The sequence below is a fragment of the Symphodus melops genome, assembly GCF_947650265.1.
Source record: "Symphodus melops genome assembly, chromosome: 21".
In the NCBI taxonomy this organism is placed as follows: domain Eukaryota; kingdom Metazoa; phylum Chordata; class Actinopteri; order Labriformes; family Labridae; genus Symphodus; species Symphodus melops.
Window position 1 is genome coordinate 10,982,731 of NC_136711.1, and position 25,239 is coordinate 11,007,969.

Here is a 25,239-nt window from a genome sequence, read left to right on the forward strand (position 1 = left end):
TTAGCCTCGTTTGTTTAAGAATGGAATAAGATCAAGCTAAACATGAAGCATATTCACACCATGTTTGTAGGATGACTAGTCCACCACTGTCACCATCAGCAACAACTGAACTTTGTGTGCAGTGTAAAAGGCAAATGATAGCATGCTAACATGTTAAACTTAGCATGAATGGTATAAATGAACACTGCACCTGTTGAGACTCTGAGCATGTAAGCATTCTTATTGAGATCATGTCAGCCAATTGATAACAATGATGATATTTTCTTTAAAACGTGTCGCTATGAGCCTTGTTTATTTGAAAAGAACAGTCAGGATTTTTTTTTAATCGATGTGACATGATCATGATCTAATATTTAATAATTTAAACATTTCAGTCAACAACTGTATTATTAATCGTGAAAGATTAGTTACTAAATGATTAGACAATTGGAGAGCAGACTTTGTAGGCTGGTCCTCAGTAAATATCAGCTGCAGCTACTGTAAACTTTGTATTTAAGATTGCAAATAAGAGCAAGCTTTGATGCTAAAGTAAGTTTAAGAATATTGTAAACATTACTTATGCTAAACAACTGAGCTTTTTAAATATGTCACAGTGTGTAGCCTATTGCCAAGTTATTATTTTCTATGGAGCTAGCACTGCTGTAAATATTAACCTTCTTTATCCAAAAGATTTAATAACAATAGTCTTTTTTATTATTATTATTTAAACAACGTTCAGTACAGACTAAATGGCGATATGTGTTCACTAATCAAAGTCCGAGATAACTTCTGGTCAAGATTTGAAATTCAATTCCTCTGAAGTTCCTAATTATATGACTCAAGCTTGAAGAAAAGAAGACATACACAGGTTCTACTTCTGTTTAACAGAAGTGGGTGCAGCATATCAATTTATATTTGTCCTTCCTTATTTCCTAGTAAAACTTATTCAAATCTTGAGAGCACTAATAGTACAACTATTATTCAAATCAAGGTTACACAGCATATCACATCGTCATTGTACTAAAAGTGTTGACTTGTTCAGTTGTTGGTCAGTAGTGAGTTTGTTTTCTATTGCTCCAATACCTCCAGAAATCCAGATGTCTAGTTTAACTAACTCCACAAATTCCTCTGCGACAGTTCTTAATGTTTTTCAGCTTTGTACTGGCCATCAGGAGGGTGTTATCCTCCAGGCATGTGTTGGTGTGGTTTCTTTTGTTTTTGGGTTTCCTGCAGCTGTCGCTGTACTCTGGGACATGTTACAGAGAAGAAGAAAAGGAGACCAGTTCACCCCATATGATGTCTTTGTGTTGAATGTGGCTATCCTAGATGGGATTCTATTGGTCTTTACTTTGATAGAGCTGTATAACTATCTCTACGCACATAACTTGGAACTTCTAAAAGGTATAACCTTCTTGTTTCCATTCAATCTGTGTGGAAGGCCTCTGTTCACCACCTGTATCTGTCTGGACTGTTACCTGGCTGTCGTTCATCCAGTTGTGTATCGGGCAAACAAGAGTCTGACTCCGAGGGTGCTGACTGCTGGTGTTGTTTGGACTGTTACGCTTCTTTATGGAGGTATTCTTACAAGATATTATGAGTTCAGTGACCTTCATGTGCAAGTCCTGTTTTTTGCCATAACTCTACCTATTATTGGATTTTGTGATGCAACCATCTTCTGGACCCTGAGGAGATCAAACCCCACAGGAGGAGGCGTCCATCCAAAGAAGAAGAAGGCTCTCCAGATCATCATAAACAACCTTGTTATTTCATTTACTTCCTATCTCCCACCAATAATTGGTGTGTTGGTGTCCGAGTTTGTGAACATGGATGAAGTTACCACTGTGTGTCATCTTGGGATTTCCGTGTCATGCAGCCTATTAGTGGGAAATACAATTTCACCCATCATGCATTTGATCAATCTGGGAAAACTGGAGTGGCTCAAGTGTTTGTTTCAGAAATAGACCTCAAACACCCTCTGTCAGTCTGTTCAGGAGTATTTTTAGTTCGAGGAACTTTGCTTCATTATAATTAGTGCAGTGCTCATGATGGATTAAAGTTGGGTCTTTGTAACAAACAATGAGTACGCTCTTTTGACCTGCTTTTCGGAAAGTATCTTGAGATAACATTTGTTAAGAATTGGCACTATACAAATGAAGAGTGATTGTTTATTGTTGGTTTGTTCAGTAGAGATTGCTTGATTTCTTAGCTTCACAAACAACTGTAGAATTATAGGTACTATGAAGTGTTAAAGTGTTAAAGTAGTGTTAAAATAGGATTCCATACTGAAATGCCTTTCTGGATTACAAATACAACAGTTTCCTTTCATAATTTATTGGTAATACTGTCTTACTGCATGGTATGATTTCTCTACTTAAATACTTGCTACATTCTTTTTTGTGTAAGCAGTTTTTATTTTTGAGGCCATCTTTTTTATTTGTATCGCTTCTAAAAGACCATGTGAAGTTGTCTTAATTGCATCAAGAATACAATAAATACATGCCTATTTGAAACAGACACATGCTGCTGCTTCAAACAAAACAATTAGTCTTATCATGGTATGTTTGTTCAGCATCACTCAGAACTCACCACCACATTTACCTAAACAACAACTTCATTTGTCATATGCAAATCATTAATGGTGACATCTGGCTGTGAAGCGTTGCATGCTAATAAAGATTTGCATCAAAGCAAGAAACACTTTCTGCCATATATCTACACATCAATAATGAAGTGATCAATATTATTATTCCATTGTTACATACATCTTATTTTAATTGAACAGGGCTAATACTACAAGTATGAATTAACATCATTGTTAATCAAACTGTCATTAGTAAGCTACATTAGTTTGAAAGTCAATAGATCAGTGAATGATATGGGCAAAACAAAAAAAGTTACATGCAAAGGTTTCTGCCTTTTAAACAAAAGCTTAGTGAACATATTATTCAACTTAAAAAAATGCTTAAAATGTCATCTTTTCTAAAGCAAATACTTTCGCAACTTCAGGTCTATTTCTTTAGTCTTTCCTGTGTCATTATTTTTGCTATTTAAAAGAGAACCTGGCAGCCTCTGACACCGGCAGCAAAGACATCACAGGAGCGTTCGACAAATCATCAGTAGCTTCTCTGACATTTGAAGCCAAAATGTTTCATTTCAGATTTATTTTTCTTTTTGAATAGACTAGACATTTTAAATGTTTTTTGGCAATTCTGCACACAGACATGTGCTCAGAGGGAGCAAACAGAAATTCATCAACAAGAGTCATTATGATACAATCACTAAGCCAATGGAATGCACTGTTACATGATGACTTCTCCAAAAAAAGGTGAGGGGGAACATTTGGAGCGTTCTCACCAGCTGCTAAACCAAATACTAAATTAAATGTAATATTTGTCTTCATGTAGCTTGTTCTCTGTTGACTTGATTACCCTGATTGCCCTCACCTGTCTCATTAGTCTCACCTGTGTCTGATTACCCCATGTCTATTTAGTCTCTGTGTTTCTTACCATCTGTGTTGGTTCATTTTCTTATGTACTTTGAGAAGTTTCATCTTTCTTGTTCATTCTTCCTTGTTTTAGTTTCAATGAATAATTTCAAGACAGCGATGGCCGAAACTGTCCTTCATTTTAATCTAAGCAAACTTGATTCTCCCTATCGCTTACCTGATTTCTCTAACAAGTTTGAGTAAGTGATAGTGCCCACCATCCTGATTAAACTTGATCACGATATTTCATTAATCCAGTTGTGCTTTCCTACTACGACTAGTCCTTGTGGTTTCGTTGGTCCTATTGGCATTGACTCACTACGATCTGACCAACTTTTTGCTATTTTAGATCTCGATCTATAAAAGCCCTTTTTAGACTTGTGGACCAATATACAGTATTATTTAATTTTCACTATATCCACCTGAGGAAGTTGACGTGATGCAACAGCCAGAGTATAGCTCTTGTAATTCACCAAAACAACTTTCAGTCCTACCACACTTGTCTCACTTCTTTCCTCTTCCTTCCAATAACAACTCATATAAAGAGAGTATCGGAGGAGGAAATAAGGTAGAATTCTAGTCACGCCGATTGGACAGCCACACCCACTAATACATTTACCTCACAACACAAGGAAAAATAATGCACAACGATACAAATCAGACAGCCATCATGTCAATACGTGGTTGACGTGTACAGTAGGTTAGTGTTTTCTATAGATATATAATACAGTCAAAGAATGTGAAGATCTTTTTTCTCTCTTTTTTTCCCTGCAGTTATACCAAGGATCGAACTGCCAAAATCTTAAATGTCTGGGTTAACTAACATGACAAACTCCTCTAATACACCACTGAACCAATGGTGTGAGGATCATCAGGAGGGTGTCATCATCTTGACATTTTTCTGTGTAGTTTCTTTTGTTTTTGGTTTTCCTGCAGCTGTCGCTGTATTCTGGGACATGTTACAGAGAGGAAGAAACCAGTTCACCCCATATGATGTCTTTGTGTTCAGTGCTACTATCATCGACGGGATAGCTTTGCTGTTTTCTTTGCCAAATGCCTATAATATTTTGCGTGTTCATAACATGGAATTTGAAAGATTAATGAACTTCCTGTTTCCATTCAATCTGTATGGAAGGCCTCTGTTCACCACCTGTATCTGTCTGGACTGTTACCTGGCTGTCATTCATCCAGTTGTGTATCGAACAAACAAGAGTCTGACTCCGAGGGTGCTGACTGCTGGTGTTGTTTGGACTGTTACACTTCTCAGTAGTTGTTTATTTGTTCACTATGCTGCTTCTATTGACCACTTTCTCTTCAACTTGTTTTTTATCATGACTCTACCTATTATTGGATTTTGTGACGTAACCATCTTCTGGACCCTGAAGAGATCAAACCCCACAGGAGGAGGCGTCCATCCAAAGAAGAAGAAGGCTCTCCAGATCATCATAAACAACCTTGTTATTACCTTTACTTCCTATCTCCCACCAGTAATTGGTATGTTGGTATCCAAGATTTTCAACGTCAATTTATATGCTACAACTTGTTTTATTTTAATTCCACTGACATGCAGCATGCTGGTAGGAAACACATGTTCACCAATCATGTATTTGATCAATCTAGAAAAACTGGACTGGCTCAAATGTTTGGGGCAGAAATAGACTTTAAACGCCCTCTTTCTGTTCAGTACTTTTAGTTAATTGTATAGCTACAAGTGCTATAAAGATCGGTTAATGTCTTGGGTTAAATAAGCAGTAAACAAGTCAGAACTGTGCTACCTGTTGGATTTTCAGTTACTGTGTGATGCTTTCAACATTTGCTTCTGAATGAAGAAATACACCAAAACTCATTAAATCAACAACCTCCATTCTGAGTTTATTGATAAAAGTGTGTTATAATGTGTTGGTGTAAACATGAACTAATCCTTTTATTTTCCTATCTTCAACTTTCTGTTATAATTATGATGGTTGCTTATTTTTTTATTGTCTGTGTTGGTTGTTTCTCTTTTCAGAGAATCTATAAATATATCCTATCCTGCCTAAATGTGCTTCGAGAACATTCAAATAAAAACACTGATAGTGATCTGTTTCTGAGTGTTCATCTTTGGGGTATCTAAAACGTGTATTTTGAAATTCCAACAGTTGTGACGGAGGCCTAAAAGTTTTGTGCATTTTTTTGCACATCATCAATCTGCTGCAGCTTTACACAATGTACGACCTGTCACTGTATGTTTGTTCAGGATCTGTCAGAACACACCATCACATTTACCTAATAGACGACTTCATTTGTCATTTGCAAAACACCGATGATGACAGGGAGTTGCGGGATAAGATAGATGCGAAGTAAAAACATGCATATTCAAAGCACTGACAATGTTCCACAATAGACCTGTTAATGCTGCAAGTTATTCAAAAGAACAAGAACACAAAGACATTTAAAATGCACTCACTAAAAATGTGGCATTGTAATCATAGTGTATGATAGTGTGAATCAAACAGACTTGTCATGTATAAATCTATAAATCAATCAATTCTCAAATTGAGAGTGGGGCATGACATGCAGGAGGAGAGTCACAGGACTTCAGTCTTTACATGGGGCACACAAACTAACCCCATGTTTGTTAGTTTGATAATCATTACTTAGCTACAATAATGTTAAAAAAGATCAGTGAATCACATGATCTTGTGATGTTAGATGCAAAACTGGGGAAAAAAAGTTACTGGAAAAAAATGTTCTGCCTATCAAACTAAAAGTGACTGGTCAACACGTACATTATTCAAATGAATTTATTCAAATCACCTGATGGAATATAACGTGTCTTAAAGTTGGTTCACTTGTTCTGTTGCTGCGCAGTAAGTGGGTGTTTTCCATTGACTTATGAAAGAGAGGGAGAAAGTTCAGTTTATTTTTGGCAACAATAACATCAGATATCTAGATGCCTTTGTTAACTAATCTCACAAACTGCACTGATGCAACACTTGATCCGTTTCTAATGTGTAAGAAACATCAGGAGGGTGTTATCGTCTGGGCATTTTTTAGTGTGGTTTCTTTTGTTTTGGGGTTTCCTGCAGCTGTCGCTGTACTCTGGGACATGTTACAGAGAAGAAGAAAAGGAGACCAGTTCACCCCATATGATGTCTTTGTGTTCAATGTAGCTATCCTTGATGTGATTCTATTGTTCTTTACTTTGCCAGAGCTGTATAACTATCTCTACGGACATAACTTGGAATTCGACCTTGGAATGATCTTCTTGTTTCCATTCAATCTGTGTGGAAGGCCTCTGTTCACCACCTGTATCTGTCTGGACTGTTACCTGGCTGTCGTTCATCCAGTTGTGTATCGGGCAAACAAGAGTCTGACTCCGAGGGTGCTGACTGCTGGTGTTGTTTGGACTGTTACACTTCTTTATGGAGGTATTCTTACAAGATATTATGGGTTCAGTGACACAAGTTTTGAAGTCCTGTTTTTTGCCATAACTCTACCTATTATTGGGTTTTGTGACGCAACCATCTTCTGGACCCTGAGGAGATCAAATCCCACAGGAGGAGGCGTCCATCCAAAGAAGAAGAAGGCTCTCCAGATCATCATAAACAACCTTGTTATTTCATTTACTTCCTATCTCCCACCAATAATTGGTGTGTTGGTGTCCGAGTTTCTGAACTTGGATAAGGCTACCACTATGTGTCATGTTTTATTTCCGGTGTTGTGCAGTGTTTTAGTGGGAAACGCAGTGTCACCCATCATGTATTTGAACAATCTGGGAAAACTGGAGTGGCTCAAGTGTTTAAAGCAGAATTAAACATTTGCTTGTTCAAAACTATTTCTGTTAATTTGGGCTGTTTTCTTTTGTAGAGACTGCTGCATATCTGGGGTTCATAAATATGTAAGTGGTTTTAATAATAAAATGGGAGAAATTGGATTTTAAGTTCTCATTCTGTAGTGAAAGTCACTCCAAATGAAGAAATACATTGTAGATATGTTTTTATTAATATCCTCCCTTCTGAGTTCATTGATAATGTGTCATTATACTGTAAAGCATTTTTTAAAAATGTTTCTGAAGTTATTACTTGTTTTGTTTTTATTTGAATAAAATCAGAATTCCCTCATTTTGGTCGCTCAGTTGTTTTTGTTGTTTGATTTTTTTCAGGAATGTATTTCATTTTTATCACCTGTAAAGAGCAACCTCAGTTTGCTCATGGAAAACTTTTACTTATTGTCACTAATATAAAAGACACGTCATTTATTTTCCTGTGACATGTTTCTATAATGTCATCTCTTAACTGTGTTTCATGAAAGTCAATGATCAACTAAATTCTTTAATGCTTTTGTCATTTTCACACATGAAGGCTAATAATATTACTTACTTATAGAATCTTTGAAGATCGAAATGTTGTGTGTGAATCTTCGTACGATGTGTCACTGTGTGTGTGTTAAATGTCAGAAGTCACCATCAAGTTAAACTAAAAGACAACTCTATTTGTCCTTTGAAAATCACTCATAGTGACAGCGTTTTGTGATGAGTCTCTTGAATTTCCCTCAGGATCAATAAAGTATTTATCTATCTATCTATCTGTCTGTCTGTCTGTCTGTCTGTCTGTCTGTCTGTCTGTCTGTCTGTCTGTCTGTCTGTCTGTCTGTCTGTCTGTCTGTCTGTCTGTCTGTCTGTCTGTCTGTCTGTCTGTCTGTCTGTCTGTCTGTCTGTCTGTCTATCTATCTATCTGATGCTGAGGAAAGTCTTGCATATATAAAGCAAAGAACATTTTTCACAAACTTTAAGACACTTGTTTATTCTTCACTTTATTGACACAATTAAAACAATACTACAATAAACTTGGGGTGCAAATGATAACAAAACCTAGAGTACGGCTTGGATCACGGATTTAGTCCTGGGTTATTTATTTTTTTAAACACAAATAATTTTCTTCCCATTCATGTGAAATTTGAAGACCATTTTAGATTGAACATAAAAACATCAAATATTCAATTTTTCTAATTAAATTGCAATAGAGAGATCTACTGTATCTTTGAATTTGGTGACAGAGAATGGGGAAAAAGGTGTCCACATAAAAAATGTGAAATAGAAATTAAAATTTAACGACATAACTCCAACTGAACAGTTTATTAAAAAGTGCAAACTGTGCTACGTAAGCTATTGGATGACTTAATTTTCTTCACATTTTAGTTCAAGTTTCAAGATAAAAATCCTGCCCATGACATTTCATAAACGCAACATACAACATGTCTGGACTTATACTAATATAATACAATTCACAAATATCTGACATAAATAGTTATTCTATCCATAGGTTAGGGGGTTCAGCTGTGCCAGCTGAGGCGGAAGGAGACAGAGAACTCAAAGTTTACAGGGCACATTATGAACCGAAATTAAATGAAAAATAAACAACACAAAACAAAAAACAAAAAGTCAATGTCCGTCTATAAAATGTATGTTGTCTATTAATCTGGATGTGTGCATGATGTATGACCTACAGTATGCTCCAGCAGCAGTGGTTGGGAGGAGACTACTGTGTCACAGAGGGTTGAGTTGCTGGGGTTTCTTTAACTCTTCTAAGTTTGATTAAGTGATAGTGCCCACCATCCTGATTAAACTTGATCACGATATTTCATTAATCCAGTTGTGCTTTCCTACGAAGACTAGTCCTTGTGGTTTCGTTGGTCCTATTGGCATTGACTCACTACCATCTGACCAGCTTTTTGCTATTTTAGATCTCGATCTATAAAAGCCCTTTTTAGACTTGTGGACCAATATACAGTATTATTTAATTTTCACTATATCCACCTGAGGAAGTTGACGTGATGCAACAGCCAGAGTATAGCTCTTGTAATTCACCAAAACAACTTTCAGTCCTACCACACTTGTCTCACTTCTTTCCTCTTCCTTCCAATAACAACTCATATAAAGAGAGTATCGGAGGAGGAAATAAGGTAGAATTCTAGTCACGCCGATTGGACAGCCACACCCACTAATACATTTACCTCACAACACAAGGAAAAATAATGCACAGCTATTCAAATCAGTCAGCCATCATGTCAATACATGGTTGACGTGTACAGTCGGTTAGTGTTTTCTATAGATATATAATACAGTCAAAGAATGTGAAGATCTTTTTTCTCTCTTTTTTCCCCTGCAGTTATACCAAGGATCGAACTGCCAAAATCTTAAATGTCTGGGTTAACTAACATGACAAACTCCTCTAATACACCACTGAACCAATGGTGTGAGGATCATCAGGAGGGTGTCATCATCTTGACATTTTTCTGTGTAGTTTCTTTTGTTTTTGGTTTTCCTGCAGCTGTCGCTGTACTCTGGGACATGTTACAGAGAAGAAGAAACCAGTTCACCCCATATGATGTCTTTGTGTTCAGTGCTACTATCATCGACGGGATAGCTTTGCTGTTTTCTTTGCCAAATGCCTATAATATTTTGCGTGTTCATAACATGGAATTTGAAAGATTAATGAGCTTCCTGTTTCCATTCAATCTGTATGGAAGGCCTCTGTTCACCACCTGTATCTGTCTGGACTGTTACCTGGCTGTCGTTCATCCAGTTGTGTATCGAACAAACAAGAGTCTGACTCCGAGGGTGCTGACTGCTGGTGTTGTTTGGACTGTTACACTTCTCAGTAGTTGTTTATTTGTTCACTATGCTGCTTCTATTGACCACTTTCTCTTCAACTTGTTTTTTATCATGACTCTACCTATTATTGGATTTTGTGACGTAACCATCTTCTGGACCCTGAAGAGATCAAACCCCATAGGAGGAGGCGTCCATCCAAAGAAGAAGAAGGCTCTCCAGATCATCATAAACAACCTTGTTATTACCTTTACTTCCTATCTCCCACCAGTAATTGGTATGTTGGTATCCAAGATTTTCAACGTCAATGTATATACTACAACTTGTTTTATTTTAATTCCACTGACATGCAGCATGCTGGTAGGAAACACATGTTCACCAATCATGTATTTGATCAATCTAGAAAAACTGGACTGGCTCAAATGTTTGGGGCAGAAATAGACTTTAAACGCCCTCTTTCTGTTCAGTACTTTTAGTTAATTGTATAGCTACAAGTGCTATAGAGATCGGTTAATGTCTTGGGTTAAATAAGCAGTAAACAAGTCAGAACTGTGCTACCTGTTGGATTTTCAGTTACTGTGTGATGCTTTCAACATTTGCTTCTGAATGAAGAAATACACCAAAACTCATTAAATCAACAACCTCCATTCTGAGTTTATTGATAAAAGTGTGTTATAATGTGTTGGTGTAAACATGAACTAATCCTTTTATTTTCCTATCTTCAACTTTCTGTTATAATTATGATGGTTGCTTATTTTTTTATTGTCTGTGTTGGTTGTTTCTCTTTTCAGAGAATCTATAAATATATCCTATCCTGCCTAAATGTGCTTCGAGAACATTCAAATAAAAACACTGATAGTGATCTGTTTCTGAGTGTTCATCTTTGGGGTATCTAAAACGTGTATTTTGAAATTCCAACAGTTGTGACGGAGGCCCAAAAGTTTTGTGCATTTTTTTGCACATCATCAATCTGCTGCAGCTTTACACAATGTACGACCTGTCACTGTATGTTTGTTCAGGATCTGTCAGAACACACCATCACATTTACCTAATAGACGACTTCATTTGTCATTTGCAAAACACCGATGATGACAGGGAGTTGCGGGATAAGATAGATGCGAAGTAAAAACATGCATATTCAAAGCACTGACAATGTTCCACAATAGACCTGTTAATGCTGCAAGTTATTCAAAAGAACAAGAACACAAAGACATTTAAAATGCACTCACTAAAAATGTGGCATTGTAATCATAGTGTATGATAGTGTGAATCAAACAGACTTGTCATGTATAAATCTATAAATCAATCAATTCTCAAATTGAGAGTGGGGCATGACATGCAGGAGGAGAGTCACAGGACTTCAGTCTTTACATGGGGCACACAAACTAACCCCATGTTTGTTAGTTTGATAATCATTACTTAGCTACAATAATGTTAAAAAAGATCAGTGAATCACATGATCTTGTGATGTTAGATGCAAAACTGGGGAAAAAAAGTTACTGGAAAAAAATGTTCTGCCTATCAAACTAAAAGTGACTGGTCAACACGTACATTATTCAAATGAATTTATTCAAATCACCTGATGGAATATAACGTGTCTTAAAGTTGGTTCACTTGTTCTGTTGCTGCGCAGTAAGTGGGTGTTTTCCATTGACTTATGAAAGAGAGGGAGAAAGTTCAGTTTATTTTTGGCAACAATAACATCAGATATCTAGATGCCTTTGTTAACTAATCTCACAAACTGCACTGATGCAACACTTGATCCGTTTCGAATGTGTAAGAAACATCAGGAGGGTGTTATCGTCTGGGCATTTTTTAGTGTGGTTTCTTTTGTTTTGGGGTTTCCTGCAGCTGTCGCTGTACTCTGGGACATGTTACAGAGAAGAAGAAAAGGAGACCAGTTCACCCCATATGATGTCTTTGTGTTCAATGTAGCTATCCTTGATGTGATTCTATTGTTCTTTACTTTGCCAGAGCTGTATAACTATCTCTACGGACATAACTTGGAATTCGACCTTGGAATGATCTTCTTGTTTCCATTCAATCTGTGTGGAAGGCCTCTGTTCACCACCTGTATCTGTCTGGACTGTTACCTGGCTGTCGTTCATCCAGTTGTGTATCGGGCAAACAAGAGTCTGACTCCGAGGGTGCTGACAGCTGGTGTTGTTTGGACTGTTACACTTCTTTATGGAGGTATTCTTACAAGATATTATGGGTTCAGTGACACAAGTTTTGAAGTCCTGTTTTTTGCCATAACTCTACCTATTATTGGGTTTTGTGACGCAACCATCTTCTGGACCCTGAGGAGATCAAATCCCACAGGAGGAGGCGTCCATCCAAAGAAGAAGAAGGCTCTCCAGATCATCATAAACAACCTTGTTATTTCATTTACTTCCTATCTCCCACCAATAATTGGTGTGTTGGTGTCCGAGTTTCTGAACTTGGATAAGGCTACCACTATGTGTCATGTCTCATTTACAGTGTTGTGCAGTGTTTTAGTGGGAAACGTAGTGTCACCCATCATGTATTTGAACAATCTGGGAAAACTGGAGTGGCTCAAGTGTTTAAAGCAGAATTAAACATTTGCTTGTTCAAAACTATTTCTGTTAATTTGGGCTGTTTTCTTTTGTAGAGACTGCTGCATATCTGGGGTTCATAAATATGTAAGTGGTTTTAATAATAAAATGGGAGAAATTGGATTTTAAGTTCTCATTCTGTAGTGAAAGTCACTCCAAATGAAGAAATACATTGTAGATATGTTTTTATTAATATCCTCCCTTCTGAGTTCATTGATAATGTGTCATTATACTGTAAAGCATTTTTTAAAAATGTTTCTGAAGTTATTACTTGTTTTGTTTTTATTTGAATAAAATCAGAATTCCCTCATTTTGGTCGCTCAGTTGTTTTTGTTGTTTGATTTTTTTCAGGAATGTATTTCATTTTTATCACCTGTAAAGAGCAACCTCAGTTTGCTCATGGAAAACTTTTACTTATTGTCACTAATATAAAAGACACGTCATTTATTTTCCTGTGACATGTTTCTATAATGTCATCTCTTAACTGTGTTTCATGAAAGTCATTGATCAACTAAATTCTTTAATGCTTTTGTCATTTTCACACATGAAGGCTAATAATATTACTTACTTATAGAATCTTTGAAGATCGAAATGTTGTGTGTGAATCTTCGTACGATGTGTCACTGTGTGTGTGTTAAATGTCAGAAGTCACCATCAAGTTGAACTAAAAGACAACTCTATTTGTCCTTTGAAAATCACTCATAGTGACAGCGTTTTGTGATGAGTCTCTTGAATTTCCCTCGGGATCAATAAAGTATTTATCTATCTATCTATCTGTCTGTCTGTCTGTCTGTCTGTCTGTCTGTCTGTCTGTCTGTCTGTCTGTCTGTCTGTCTGTCTGTCTGTCTGTCTGTCTGTCTGTCTGTCTGTCTGTCTGTCTGTCTGTCTGTCTGTCTATCTATCTATCTGATGCTGAGGAAAGTCTTGCATATATAAAGCAAAGAACATTTTTCACAAACTTTAAGACACTTGTTTATTCTTCACTTTATTGACACAATTAAAACAATACTACAATAAACTTGGGGTGCAAATGATAACAAAACCTAGAGTACGGCTTGGATCAAGGATTTAGTCCTGGGTTATTTATTTTTTTAAACACAAATAATTTTCTTCCCATTCATATGAAATTTGAAGACCATTTTAGATTGAACATAAAAACACATCAAATATTCAATTTTTCTAATTAAATTGCAATAGAGAGATCTACTGTATCTTTGAATTTGGTGACAGAGAATGGGGAAAAAGGTGTCCACATAAAAAATGTGAAATAGAAATTAAAATTTAACGACATAACTCCAACTGAACAGTTTATTAAAAAGTGCAAACTGTGCTACGTAAGCTATTGGATGACTTAATTTTCTTCACATTTTAGTTCAAGTTTCAAGATAAAAATCCTGCCCATGACATTTCATAAACGCAACATACAACATGTCTGGACTTATACTAATATAATACAATTCACAAATATCTGACATAAATAGTTATTCTATCCATAGGTTAGGGGGTTCAGCTGTGCCAGCTGAGGCGGAAGGAGACAGAGAACTCAAAGTTTACAGGGCACATTATGAACCGAAATTAAATGAAAAATAAACAACACAAAACAAAAAAACAAAAAGTCAATGTCCGTCTATAAAATGTATGTTGTCTATTAATCTGGATGTGTGCATGATGTATGACATATATTCCGGCAGCAGTGGTTGGGAGGAGACTACTGTGTCACAGAGGGTTGAGTTGCTGGGGTTTCTTTAACTCTTCTAAGTTTGAGTAAGTGATAGTGCCCACCATCCTGATTAAACTTGATCACGATATTTCATTAATCCAGTTGTGCTTTCCTACTACGACTAGTCCTTGTGGTTTCGTTGGTCCTATTGGCATTGACTCACTACCATCTGACCAGCTTTTTGCTATTTTAGATCTCGATCTATAAAAGCCCTTTTTAGACTTGTGGACCAATATACAGTATTATTTAATTTTCACTATATCCACCTGAGGAAGTTGACGTGATGCAACAGCCAGAGTATAGCTCTTGTAATTCACCAAAACAACTTTCAGTCCTACCACACTTGTCTCACTTCTTTCCTCTTCCTTCCAATAACAACTCATATAAAGAGAGTATCGGAGGAGGAAATAAGGTAGAATTCTAGTCACGCCGATTGGACAGCCACACCCACTAATACATTTACCTCACAACACAAGGAAAAATAATGCACAGCTATTCAAATCAGTCAGCCATCATGTCAATACGTGGTTGACGTGTACAGTCGGTTAGTGTTTTCTATAGATATATAATAGAGTCAACAAATGTGAATATTTTTTTCTCTCTTTTTTCCCCTGCAGTTATACCAAGGATCGAACTGCCAAAATCTTAAATGTCTGGGTTAACTAACATGACAAACTCCTCTAATACACCACTGAACCAATGGTGTGAGGATCATCAGGAGGGTGTCATCATCTTGACATTTTTCTGTGTAGTTTCTTTTGTTTTTGGTTTTCCTGCAGCTGTCGCTGTACTCTGGGACATGTTACAGAGAAGAAGAAACCAGTTCACCCCATATGATGTCTTTGTGTTCAGTGCTACTATCATCGACGGGATAGCTTTGCTGTTTTCTTTGCCAAATGCCTATAATATTTTGCGTGTTCATAACATGGAATTTGAAAGATTAATGAGCTTCCTGTTTCCATTCAATCTGTATGGAAGGCCTCTGTTCACCACCTGTATCTGTCTGGACTGTTACCTGGCTGTTGTTCATCCAGTTGTGTATCGAACAAACAAGAGTCTGACTCCGAGGGTGCTGACTGCTGGTGTTGTTTGGACTGTTACACTTCTCAGTAGTTGTTTATTTGTTCACTATGCTGCTTCTATTGACCACTTTCTCTTCAACTTGTTTTTTATCATGACTCTACCTATTATTGGATTTTGTGACGTAACCATCTTCTGGACCCTGAAGAGATCAAACCCCATAGGAGGAGGCGTCCATCCAAAGAAGAAGAAGGCTCTCCAGATCATCATAAACAACCTTGTTATTACCTTTACTTCCTATCTCCCACCAGTAATTGGTATGTTGGTATCCAAGATTTTCAACGTCAATTTATATGCTACAACTTGTTTTATTTTAATTCCACTGACATGCAGCATGCTGGTAGGAAACACATGTTCACCAATCATGTATTTGATCAATCTAGAAAAACTGGACTGGCTCAAATGTTTGGGGCAGAAATAGACTTTAAACGCCCTCTTTCTGTTCAGTACTTTTAGTTAATTGTATAGCTACAAGTGCTATAGAGATCGGTTAATGTCTTGGGTTAAATAAGCAGTAAACAAGTCAGAACTGTGCTACCTGTTGGATTTTCAGTTACTGTGTGATGCTTTCAACATTTGCTTCTGAATGAAGAAATACACCAAAACTCATTAAATCAACAACCTCCATTCTGAGTTTATTGATAAAAGTGTGTTATAATGTGTTGGTGTAAACATGAACTAATCCTTTTATTTTCCTATCTTCAACTTTCTGTTATAATTATGATGGTTGCTTATTTTTTTATTGTCTGTGTTGGTTGTTTCTCTTTTCAGAGAATCTATAAATATATCCTATCCTGCCTAAATGTGCTTCGAGAACATTCAAATAAAAACACTGATAGTGATCTGTTTCTGAGTGTTCATCTTTGGGGTATCTAAAACGTGTATTTTGAAATTCCAACAGTTGTGACGGAGGCCCAAAAGTTTTGTGCATTTTTTTGCACATCATCAATCTGCTGCAGCTTTACACAATGTACGACCTGTCACTGTATGTTTGTTCAGGATCTGTCAGAACACACCATCACATTTACCTAATAGACGACTTCATTTGTCATTTGCAAAACACCGATGATGACAGGGAGTTGCGGGATAAGATAGATGCGAAGTAAAAACATGCATATTCAAAGCACTGACGATGTTCCACAATAGACCTGTTAATGCTGCAAGTTATTCAAAAGAACAAGAACACAGAGACATTTAAAATGCACTCACTAAAAATGTGGCATTGTAATCATAGTGTATGATAGTGTGAATCAAACAGACTTGTCATGTATAAGTCTATAAATCAATTCTCAAACTGAGAGTGGGGCATGACATGCAGGAGGAGAGTCACAGGACTTCAGTCTTTACATGGGGCACACAAACTAACTCCATGTTTGTTAGTTTGATAATCATTACTTAGCTACAATAATGTTAAAAAAGATCAGTGAATCACATGATCTTATGATGTTAGATGCAAAACTGGGAAAAAAAAGTTACTGGAAATTTGTTTCTACCACCCCATACCATGAAAGCTACTGGTCAACACGTACATTATTCAAATGAACATCACCTGATGGAACACAACGTGTCTTAAAGGTGGTTCACTTGTTCTGTTGCTGCGCAGTAAGTGGGTGTTTTCCATTGACTTATGAAAGAGAGACAGAAAGTTCAGTTTATTTTTGGCAACAATATCATCAAAAATTGAAATGTCTTCTAATCTCACAAACTGCACTGATGCAACACGTGATCCGTTTCTAATGTGTAAGAAACATCAGGAGGGTGTTATCGTCTGGGCATTTTTTAGTGTGGTTTCTTTTGTTTTGGGGTTTCCTGCAGCTGTCGCTGTACTCTGGGACATGTTACAGAGAAGAAGAAAAGGAGACCAGTTCACCCCATATGATGTCTTTGTGTTCAATGTAGCTATCCTTGATGTGATTCTATTGTTCTTTACTTTGCCACAGCTGTATAACTATCTCTACGGACATAACTTGGAATTCGACCTTGGAATGACCTTCTTGTTTGCATTCAATCTGTGTGGAAGGCCTCTGTTCACCACCTGTATCTGTCTGGACTGTTACCTGGCTGTCGTTCATCCAGTTGTGTATCGGGCAAACAAGAGTCTGACTCCGAGGGTGCTGACAGCTGGTGTTGTTTGGACTGTTACGTTTCTTTATGGAGGTATTCTTACAAGATATTATGGGTTCATTGACACACGTGTGGAAGTCCTGTTTTTTGCCATAACTCTACCTATTATTGGGTTTTGTGACGCAACCATCTTCTGGACCCTGAGGAGATCAAACCCCACAGGAGGAGGCGTCCATCCAAAGAAGAAGAAGGCTCTCCAGATCATCATAAACAACCTTGTTATTTCATTTACTTCCTATCTCCCACCAATAATTGGTGTGTTGGTGTCCGAGTTTCTGAACTTGGATAAGGCTACCACTATGTGTCATGTTTTATTTCCGGTGTTGTGCAGTGTTTTAGTGGGAAACGCAGTGTCACCCATCATGTATTTGAACAATCTGGGAAAACTGGAGTGGCTCAAGTGTTTAAAGCAGAATTAAACCTTTGTTTGTTCAAAACTATTTCTATTAATTTGTGCTGTTTTCTTTTGTAGAGACTGCTGCATATCTGGGGTTCATAAATATTTAAGTGGTTTTAATAATAAAATGGGAGAAATTTGATTCAAATGAAGAAATACATTGTAGATATGTTTTCATTAATATCCTCCCTTCTGAGTTCATTGATAATGTGTCATTATACTGTAAAGCATTTTTTTTTTGTTTCTGAAGTTACTACTTCTTTTGTTTTTATTTGAATAAAATCAGAATTCCATCATTTTGGTCGCTCAGTTGTTTTTGTTTGATTTTTTTCAGGAATATATTTCACTTTTTACCCGAATCACGTGATTTCGTGACGTGATTCGCAAAGCAGGAAACAAAAGTAGCTTCAAATATATTCCACCTTCACAATAAAAGCCCTCAGCGTTCATGGCTAGATCATAGACTGACTAGGTCAAGTAATTCGGCTGACAACAGAACTTAATTTTACAAACTACGTAAAAAATATATATACATCGACATTAAATTATATCGTAGAGTAAAGTGGATGTTTCACCATTCAGTGCAAAGGCTTTCGCAAAAACATCCACCTACACGTGTTTTATTCTGAAAGATAATGACCAGAAATGAGTGTGTGTGTGTGTGTGTGTGTGTATGAGTGTGAGTTTCACTCCTGATCAGAACGCAGGGGAACCAGTGACCACAGTTGTTGTACACTCCCCCCGTCCCCGGTTTGTCGATCCCTGCTCGGGATGGCAGTCTGGTAATGCAGGCTGGTGGCTAAGGGAGGCCGTCGATGCCGCTGTCGTCCGCCGTGCCTTCGTGAGCTCTAACAGGCCGTGATGGAGAAAACCACCACCATGGCCTCATCTCCACCAGGCTGCACATCTGTAAGACTCCCCGCTGTGACCACCTTCCTCCTGCTCCTGATGTCGGCCACCACTGTACGGTCCTCTCAAGGCGACAAGGAGCCAGTCTACCGGGACTGTGTGAAGCACTGTGTCCGGACCAACTGCACCGGGGCTCGGCTCCGTGGCTTCCAGTCTGCCCAGCCTCAATACATGGCGCTGACAGGTGAGCTCTTCTTGTTGTTGTTGGTAGGTGAGTTCAGCTAACTTAGCCTGCTAGCTGAAGCCATGATAACTTTAATGGTGTATTTCGTGGTTATTTTGAATCCGTTTGACCTTTCAAACATTCTTATCTTTTACCTGTAATACTGTGATACAGAAACAGGCAGGACAGTTGATAGCTGGTTTTTCTGGCTGAGCAAGGTGACAACAAAAGGCAGGTTGTAACTCCACCCTCAGTATCACACTAACTATTGATACTCTCCTCAGATATCAGAGAGATTTAAAAAACATAGCACATCACGTTTCTTGAGGAACAACATTTTTTTTTAGAGTAATCAAACTTTTAACAAACTATTGTTCCTTATCAATGAACTATCATTCAACTTGATGATTAAAGTCAACAGCTTTGACATTAATTATTTGGTCTTGAAAGTGTCAAATAAGATCACAAACTGTATGTATGTGCATTATTTACTTTGAATCATACTTCTGTCTTGTATGAGTGTGCAACTCAGACACATAAATAAAGCTGATTGATTGGTTGATTGATTCCCATGCTGCTGCTGACTCAGCAGAAGGAGTGATTTGGGATTAAGCATCTTGACTAAGGACACTTCGCCTTGTGGCTGCAAGAGCTGGGGATCGAACCTTCTGGTTGAGGGATGAACAATTCTACTCATGAGCCGCAGCCGCTCTTGCATAATCTTTTTTTTTTTTTTGCAAAGAAAATATTTTAAGGATTGTTTATCGCAGGCTGTTTCTCGTCATTTAACAAATTATGTCAATCTTGTCAGTCAAAACTTCAGATGGGTTTTATAGTTCAATAGATAGTTTGAACGTTGTTGAGTTATCCGTTAAAAATGTATACTTTACCCTTAAACCTGTCTTAGCCCTCATTTCTGAACTTGTTCTTGAGTTCCAGGTTGGACATGTCGGGATGACTGTCGCTATGAATGCATGTGGACCACCGTGGGCCTTTACCAGGCCGAAGGGTATCGGGTCCCACAGTTTCACGGCAAGGTAAGTGCTCGCTACAGAGGCGAGTATCCGACCCACGCTGCATGTGCCGGCGATGACTCTGTGTTCTATCCTTTTAAAAAATGTTCAAATTTTTATTTGAGGAAACTTATGAGAGTCAAATAATCATGTGAACTTCTGGTTGATATCTTGTGCTGACAGTGGCCGTTTGCACGCTTCCTGTGCTTTGAGGAGCCAGCTTCGGCCCTGGCCTCTCTGCTTAATGGCTTGGCCTGCCTTCTCATGCTGCTGCGCTATCGGAGCACGGTGCCACGCCAGAGCCCCATGTACCAAACCATCAACGCCTTCTCATTGGTGAGTCAAGTCCTGCATCTGCCTGAGCCAAAGAAATAATCACAACTTCCCAGAACAAACGACTATTGCTTTACTCTTGTATCAGTATTAAAGAATAACTTTTGTGTGTCTCTGTAGGTGTCTCTTAATGCCTGGCTCTGGTCCACAGTGTTTCACACCAGGGACACCTATCTCACTGAGGTAATGGATCCAGGCTGTTTAGAGAACAGTTGTGTCAGCTTTAAATAAAATATATGGAAGTAAAACGGACCAGGCAATGAAAAAAAGATAACGCCAAACTACTGTGCTAAATTTAAGTCGTTGTCAGAATATCCCAACTCTGGGAATCTTTTAATGTTTGAACAACAACAACACAGAAAAAATGTAAAACGTTATTGCCGCAAAACTTTTTCTATATATTTACATTGTGTATATATATATATATGTATATATATATATAAAGTAGTTTTTCATTTTTCATAGAGATTTCATTGCATGATAATTGGCTTATCGAGCTTTATGACCAGCCTGTTAGCAAAATGTGTTGAACTTGTACTTTCAGCTGACGGAAATTCATTTGTCTTTGACAAGTTGGTCCGAATTTTTATATGGAGGGATTTTTAGAGCTGTTGGAAGGAAATTTTCATGCCAGAGAACCTAAACAAAAAGTCGAGCACGGCTAAAAGCAAGCACTTTACATAGCAAGCAGTCAGTTTGAATATTTGAAATGCAGATTTACTAAACGCAGAGTTTGAACGTATTTTTCCAACTGCCAGAAAACCTGCTGAGAACAGGATGGGTTTTTTTCTCTTTTACTGACTAATGAGATTAGCCACTCAGTGGCATCCTAATGCCATTACTGACCAGCTCTTCAGCTGCTTGCCTGTCACAAAAAAAAAAACCAGGCACAACACTTCAGTTACTTTAAATCTTATGTTGCTGTCTTCTCTTGTAGAAAATGGATTATTTTTGTGCGACAGCAGTCATTCTTTACTCAATCTACTTATGCTGTGTGAGGTAAGCTGTAAAACATGCATCTACTCCGACGTTCCTTTTCTTTCAATAATATTCAAACAGTCATTCTACTGGTCAGCATTCATGACTTTTTCATATTTCTAAGTCCTGTAAAGCATTTTTTCTGCTTTTATATTATTGTTTATATAAATGTACTTTATTTTTCCTCACTCTGTCCCCCTCTCTTGGTCAGAACTCTCGGTCTGAGGCGGCCCGGTGTGTCCAGTATGGTGGGGGCCCTGCTTATCCTGGCCTTTACCTCACATGTGTCCTATTTGACCTTTGTCAGTTTTGACTACGGCTACAATATGGCTGCTAACTGCACAACTGGTAAAGGAAAAGATCCAATCAGCTTTTTTTTTTGACTTGTGATGTTACTATATTGTTTTGTCTGAACAGTATGTACACTTACCAGTCCTTTCTAATTGTTTTCATCTTTCTCTATGTCTTTGAAATGCTCTTTGTTTTGTTTTTAAAGGCATGGTGAACCTCCTCTGGTGGCTGTGTTGGTGCTGGCACAATCGGCGGACGCTTCCTTATTGGTGGAAATGCGGCCTCGTGGTGCTGTTGCTTCACGGTCTGGCCCTGCTGGAGCTGCTGGACTTCCCCCCGATGCTCTGGATCCTGGACGCTCATGCTGTGTGGCACCTCAGCACCATACCTGTGCACTTCCTCTTCTATAGGTTAGTCTGAAACATTTCAGGCCATGTCTGAAAGAGAACAAAAGACAACACAGTAGCTGTGTCCTAACCCATGGGGTAGCATCTTACGAAACACTCAGCCTTTGTCTCTTGAAAGGATTTCCTGTTTGCGTCACCACCTGCTCCTGCCCGCATCCTTTTGTTGCTTAGCAGCCTCAACCGCCATACCAGAACTAGCTAACATACCTAATATTAAGTTGATCTATTATCATAAAGACGACTTAAAGTTTCCTTTTTGTAGTTTAACTTTTGCATCTATAGTTTATAGACTGCGTTGAAAGCGATTCCTTACATTTTACTTATCAGCAGCTTTAGGTCTGTCATCCAGTTTGACACATTTAAAGGAGCCTTCGAAACGGCACAGCCCCTCCATGACCCAGCACTTTTCAGATTCGCAGTTCTAAATTGGGACACAGCTTGTGAATGAGCCTGATTAATGACCCCGACGTCTCTCTCCCTCCAGTTTCCTGATTGATGACAGCCTCTACTTATTAAACACAGAGAAGATGGGCGTCAAAGTCGAGTAGGTGGAAGTCATCGCCTCTTCACCGGGCCCACTCCCTCACAGCTCTCCAATCGGGGCAGTCGGACAGTCGAACATGGACGGAGCTCAGCCTGCCAGATGACATGCATGACACCACTAGGACGTCCGTCAAAGTAGACTTTATTTCCGTGTTATGTTTTATTGTATTTATTTGGGGGGGAGGGGCTTTTTCCCCCCTACTTTATTTTAACGATCAAGGCTTGCTCTACTTCATGTTGGCTTCTACAATTTTTTATTTTTTTTTTGCCATCTGTTGTCACTTCAAAAACAAGAGGAAATACTTTCTCTTTCTGTTCCATTCAACTCCTTTAATTGATCCGGGAAAGCAGAAGATCTCACTCTCACCAACTCCTTAAATTCCAACATACGTGGCAGTTTGTAGCGGCTGACACTGGATGGCACTAATCCCCTCACCTTACCATCATGACCTTCTCTGTGTGCGTGCCGGGCTCCGTCTGAGCTAAAAGTGGACAGTTGGACACAGGGAGGGAGCTCTTGTGAAAGGAACTGGATTGTTCTAGAAAAGGGGGGGGGGGGTATTTGGATGGCCATTCTTGCTGACTGTGTTTTTTTTTGTCTTCTCTCACATCACACCTTTTCAATTTGTGCCTGTGTTTTTTTCCACTTGCTGCTTTTGTTTCTCGTTATGATTTCCATCAGCTGCCTTAGCTGTTTTCATTTAGTTGTCGGTGACCAATTTGTGCTTTATTGTGTGTACAGTTTTATGTTGATTACTTGATTTTGAATTTGGGTGGGACATACCTGATGCTCATGAGATCGAAGTGGATTTTTTTTTAATCACCTGGATTGCCTTTAAGTGTGAGGAAGGGGAGGAAAGGATTGAGGTAGGAAAAATGAGCTGTAACAGAGAGCAGTATTCAGAGGGGCTTCTTTTAAAAGCTTCTTTTATATCTTGGGTTTAGTTGTGTGTGTGTGTGAAGAACTGCTTCGATGTAAGTCTGGCGCACATTATTATTTTTATTGCAGTAATATTCCCATACAACAAGCTTCCCCAATATAAAAAAAGGTTCCCTTAATGTCTGCCTTAAACACTCAATCATAACCTGTTTATGTACCTTTTTTCTTGGTTAAATAACTTCTTCCGCTAAGAGTTTGCACCAAAACAATCAATTTCATACCATTTATCTCTTTACCTTTCCGAGTTTCTCTTCCCATATGTGCACTTTATAGGTGTGTGCGGACACTCACACATACCTGTGTGAAACTCTACCCACACCTTTGTATCTTTGAGGGATTCGGAACAAAGACCAGTATGTGTGTACACATTGCCTTGACTCCACATTGTTTTTGTTTGTTTTCTTTGTCATCATGAACTGAACCAGTGTGTGTGTGTGTGTGTGTGTGAGAGAGAGAGGGGTCTAGATTGTACTGGACCCTTTATTAAAGCTACTGATGTGTGAGTGAATGTGTGTGTGTATATATATATCTATATATATAGATATATATAGATATAGCCATCAGAGGTTAACTGCGTGGACATGACGGGTAAATTTAGTTTTTTGATAGTCTGGGATTGGGGTGGTGAGACAGAAGATAAAAGACAGGGAGAGGTTTATACGGGTTTGGGTGGACAAAAAGATTCCTCAGAGGTCCTTCTCTGAACATTTTATTTTTGAAAACTCCTAAATGTTTTTGAGCAGAAATAATTTAATTTATTTAAAAAGCTTCAACAGTTATCGCAATTTTGACTAACAAAGTAATTTACAGCCAGTTTATAGTTGTATATTGATTGATAATCTTAATAAATCATGTCACCGCTGTTTTTTTTTTTTTTTTTTTCACAAATTGAACATTTCCTGAGAAATTTCCTGAAAAACCTCAGTTTTTGGCATGTAAATTGTCAATTTTCTTTCTCCTTTACTAACCTCACTCATCTGCTGCCCCTGCCTGCTGCCCTGTTCACTTCTACTCAACACTTTCCTCACCTCACGTCAAATATAAGACCAAAAAAAACCAATTGCAATGAACTGGAGCAAATAAAAGTTCTTTGTTGATAAGGAATTTGGCTCAGTGTTGCTTTTTTTAATCTACTTGAGACAATTAAGGAACTTTATTCTTATTGGTTTGATCTGACCTCAAAACACATGCATATACAGTAATAGTAGATAAGAAAAACATGTACATAATAAAAATGCATTCAGCTGTTAAAGTGCTTTTTTAAGTACTCAAAGACGCTCAACAAAGAATACATTGGATAATATAATAAAACAAAACGGTGAAAACAATACAAGGAACATTTTTTAGAGATTTCTTGACGTTGAGTGAGAGGGAGTCTCTGATGTTTTTTTGGAGTGAGTTCCAGATGGTTGGAGCGGGAATGGAGAAAGCTCTGTCCCCCCAGGAGTGATGGCTGGTTCCTACAGGGGAGAGACAGGAGGTTTGCATCAGCAGACCTGAGAGTGTGATGGGAGTGTGTTGGTGGAGAAGCTCAGACAGGTAAGGGGAGCCAGCTTATGGAGGGCTTTGTATTAAGGAATCTGAAGTGAAGACACTGTGGGATGGCAAGCCAGTGCAGGTTATGAAGGAGGGGAAAGGGAATATAACCCGTTATAAAATCAATATTTGGATGTTATGAATTGATATTCGATCACTAACATGAGAATCAAT

The 25,239-nt window shown here is 38.1% G+C and overlaps 1 protein-coding gene across 1 annotated transcript; it reads left to right on the forward strand.

The window, feature by feature from the left end:
* Positions 1-18,593: 18,593 nt before the first annotated feature.
* Positions 18,594-24,392, forward strand: pgap3 (post-GPI attachment to proteins phospholipase 3). The gene is made up of 8 exons (XM_079333558.1): positions 18,594-19,045; positions 19,964-20,061; positions 20,221-20,373; positions 20,491-20,553; positions 21,308-21,369; positions 21,560-21,696; positions 21,845-22,049; positions 22,531-24,392. Exons 1-8 carry the CDS (start codon positions 18,814-18,816, stop codon positions 22,592-22,594), a joined length of 1,014 nt encoding a protein of 337 aa, XP_079189684.1. The 5' UTR covers positions 18,594-18,813; the 3' UTR covers positions 22,595-24,392.
* Positions 24,393-25,239: the final 847 nt, after the last annotated feature.

Coding starts and splice junctions, on each gene's coding strand:
- pgap3 (XM_079333558.1), top strand. CDS start 18,814: ATGGAGAAAACCACCACCATGGCCTCATCTCCACCAGGCTGCACATCT. Junction 20,374..20,490: donor CCATCAACGCCTTCTCATTG/GTGAGTCAAGTC, acceptor GTGTCTCTGTAG/GTGTCTCTTAATGCCTGGCT. Junction 21,370..21,559: donor ATCTACTTATGCTGTGTGAG/GTAAGCTGTAAA, acceptor TCTCTTGGTCAG/AACTCTCGGTCTGAGGCGGC.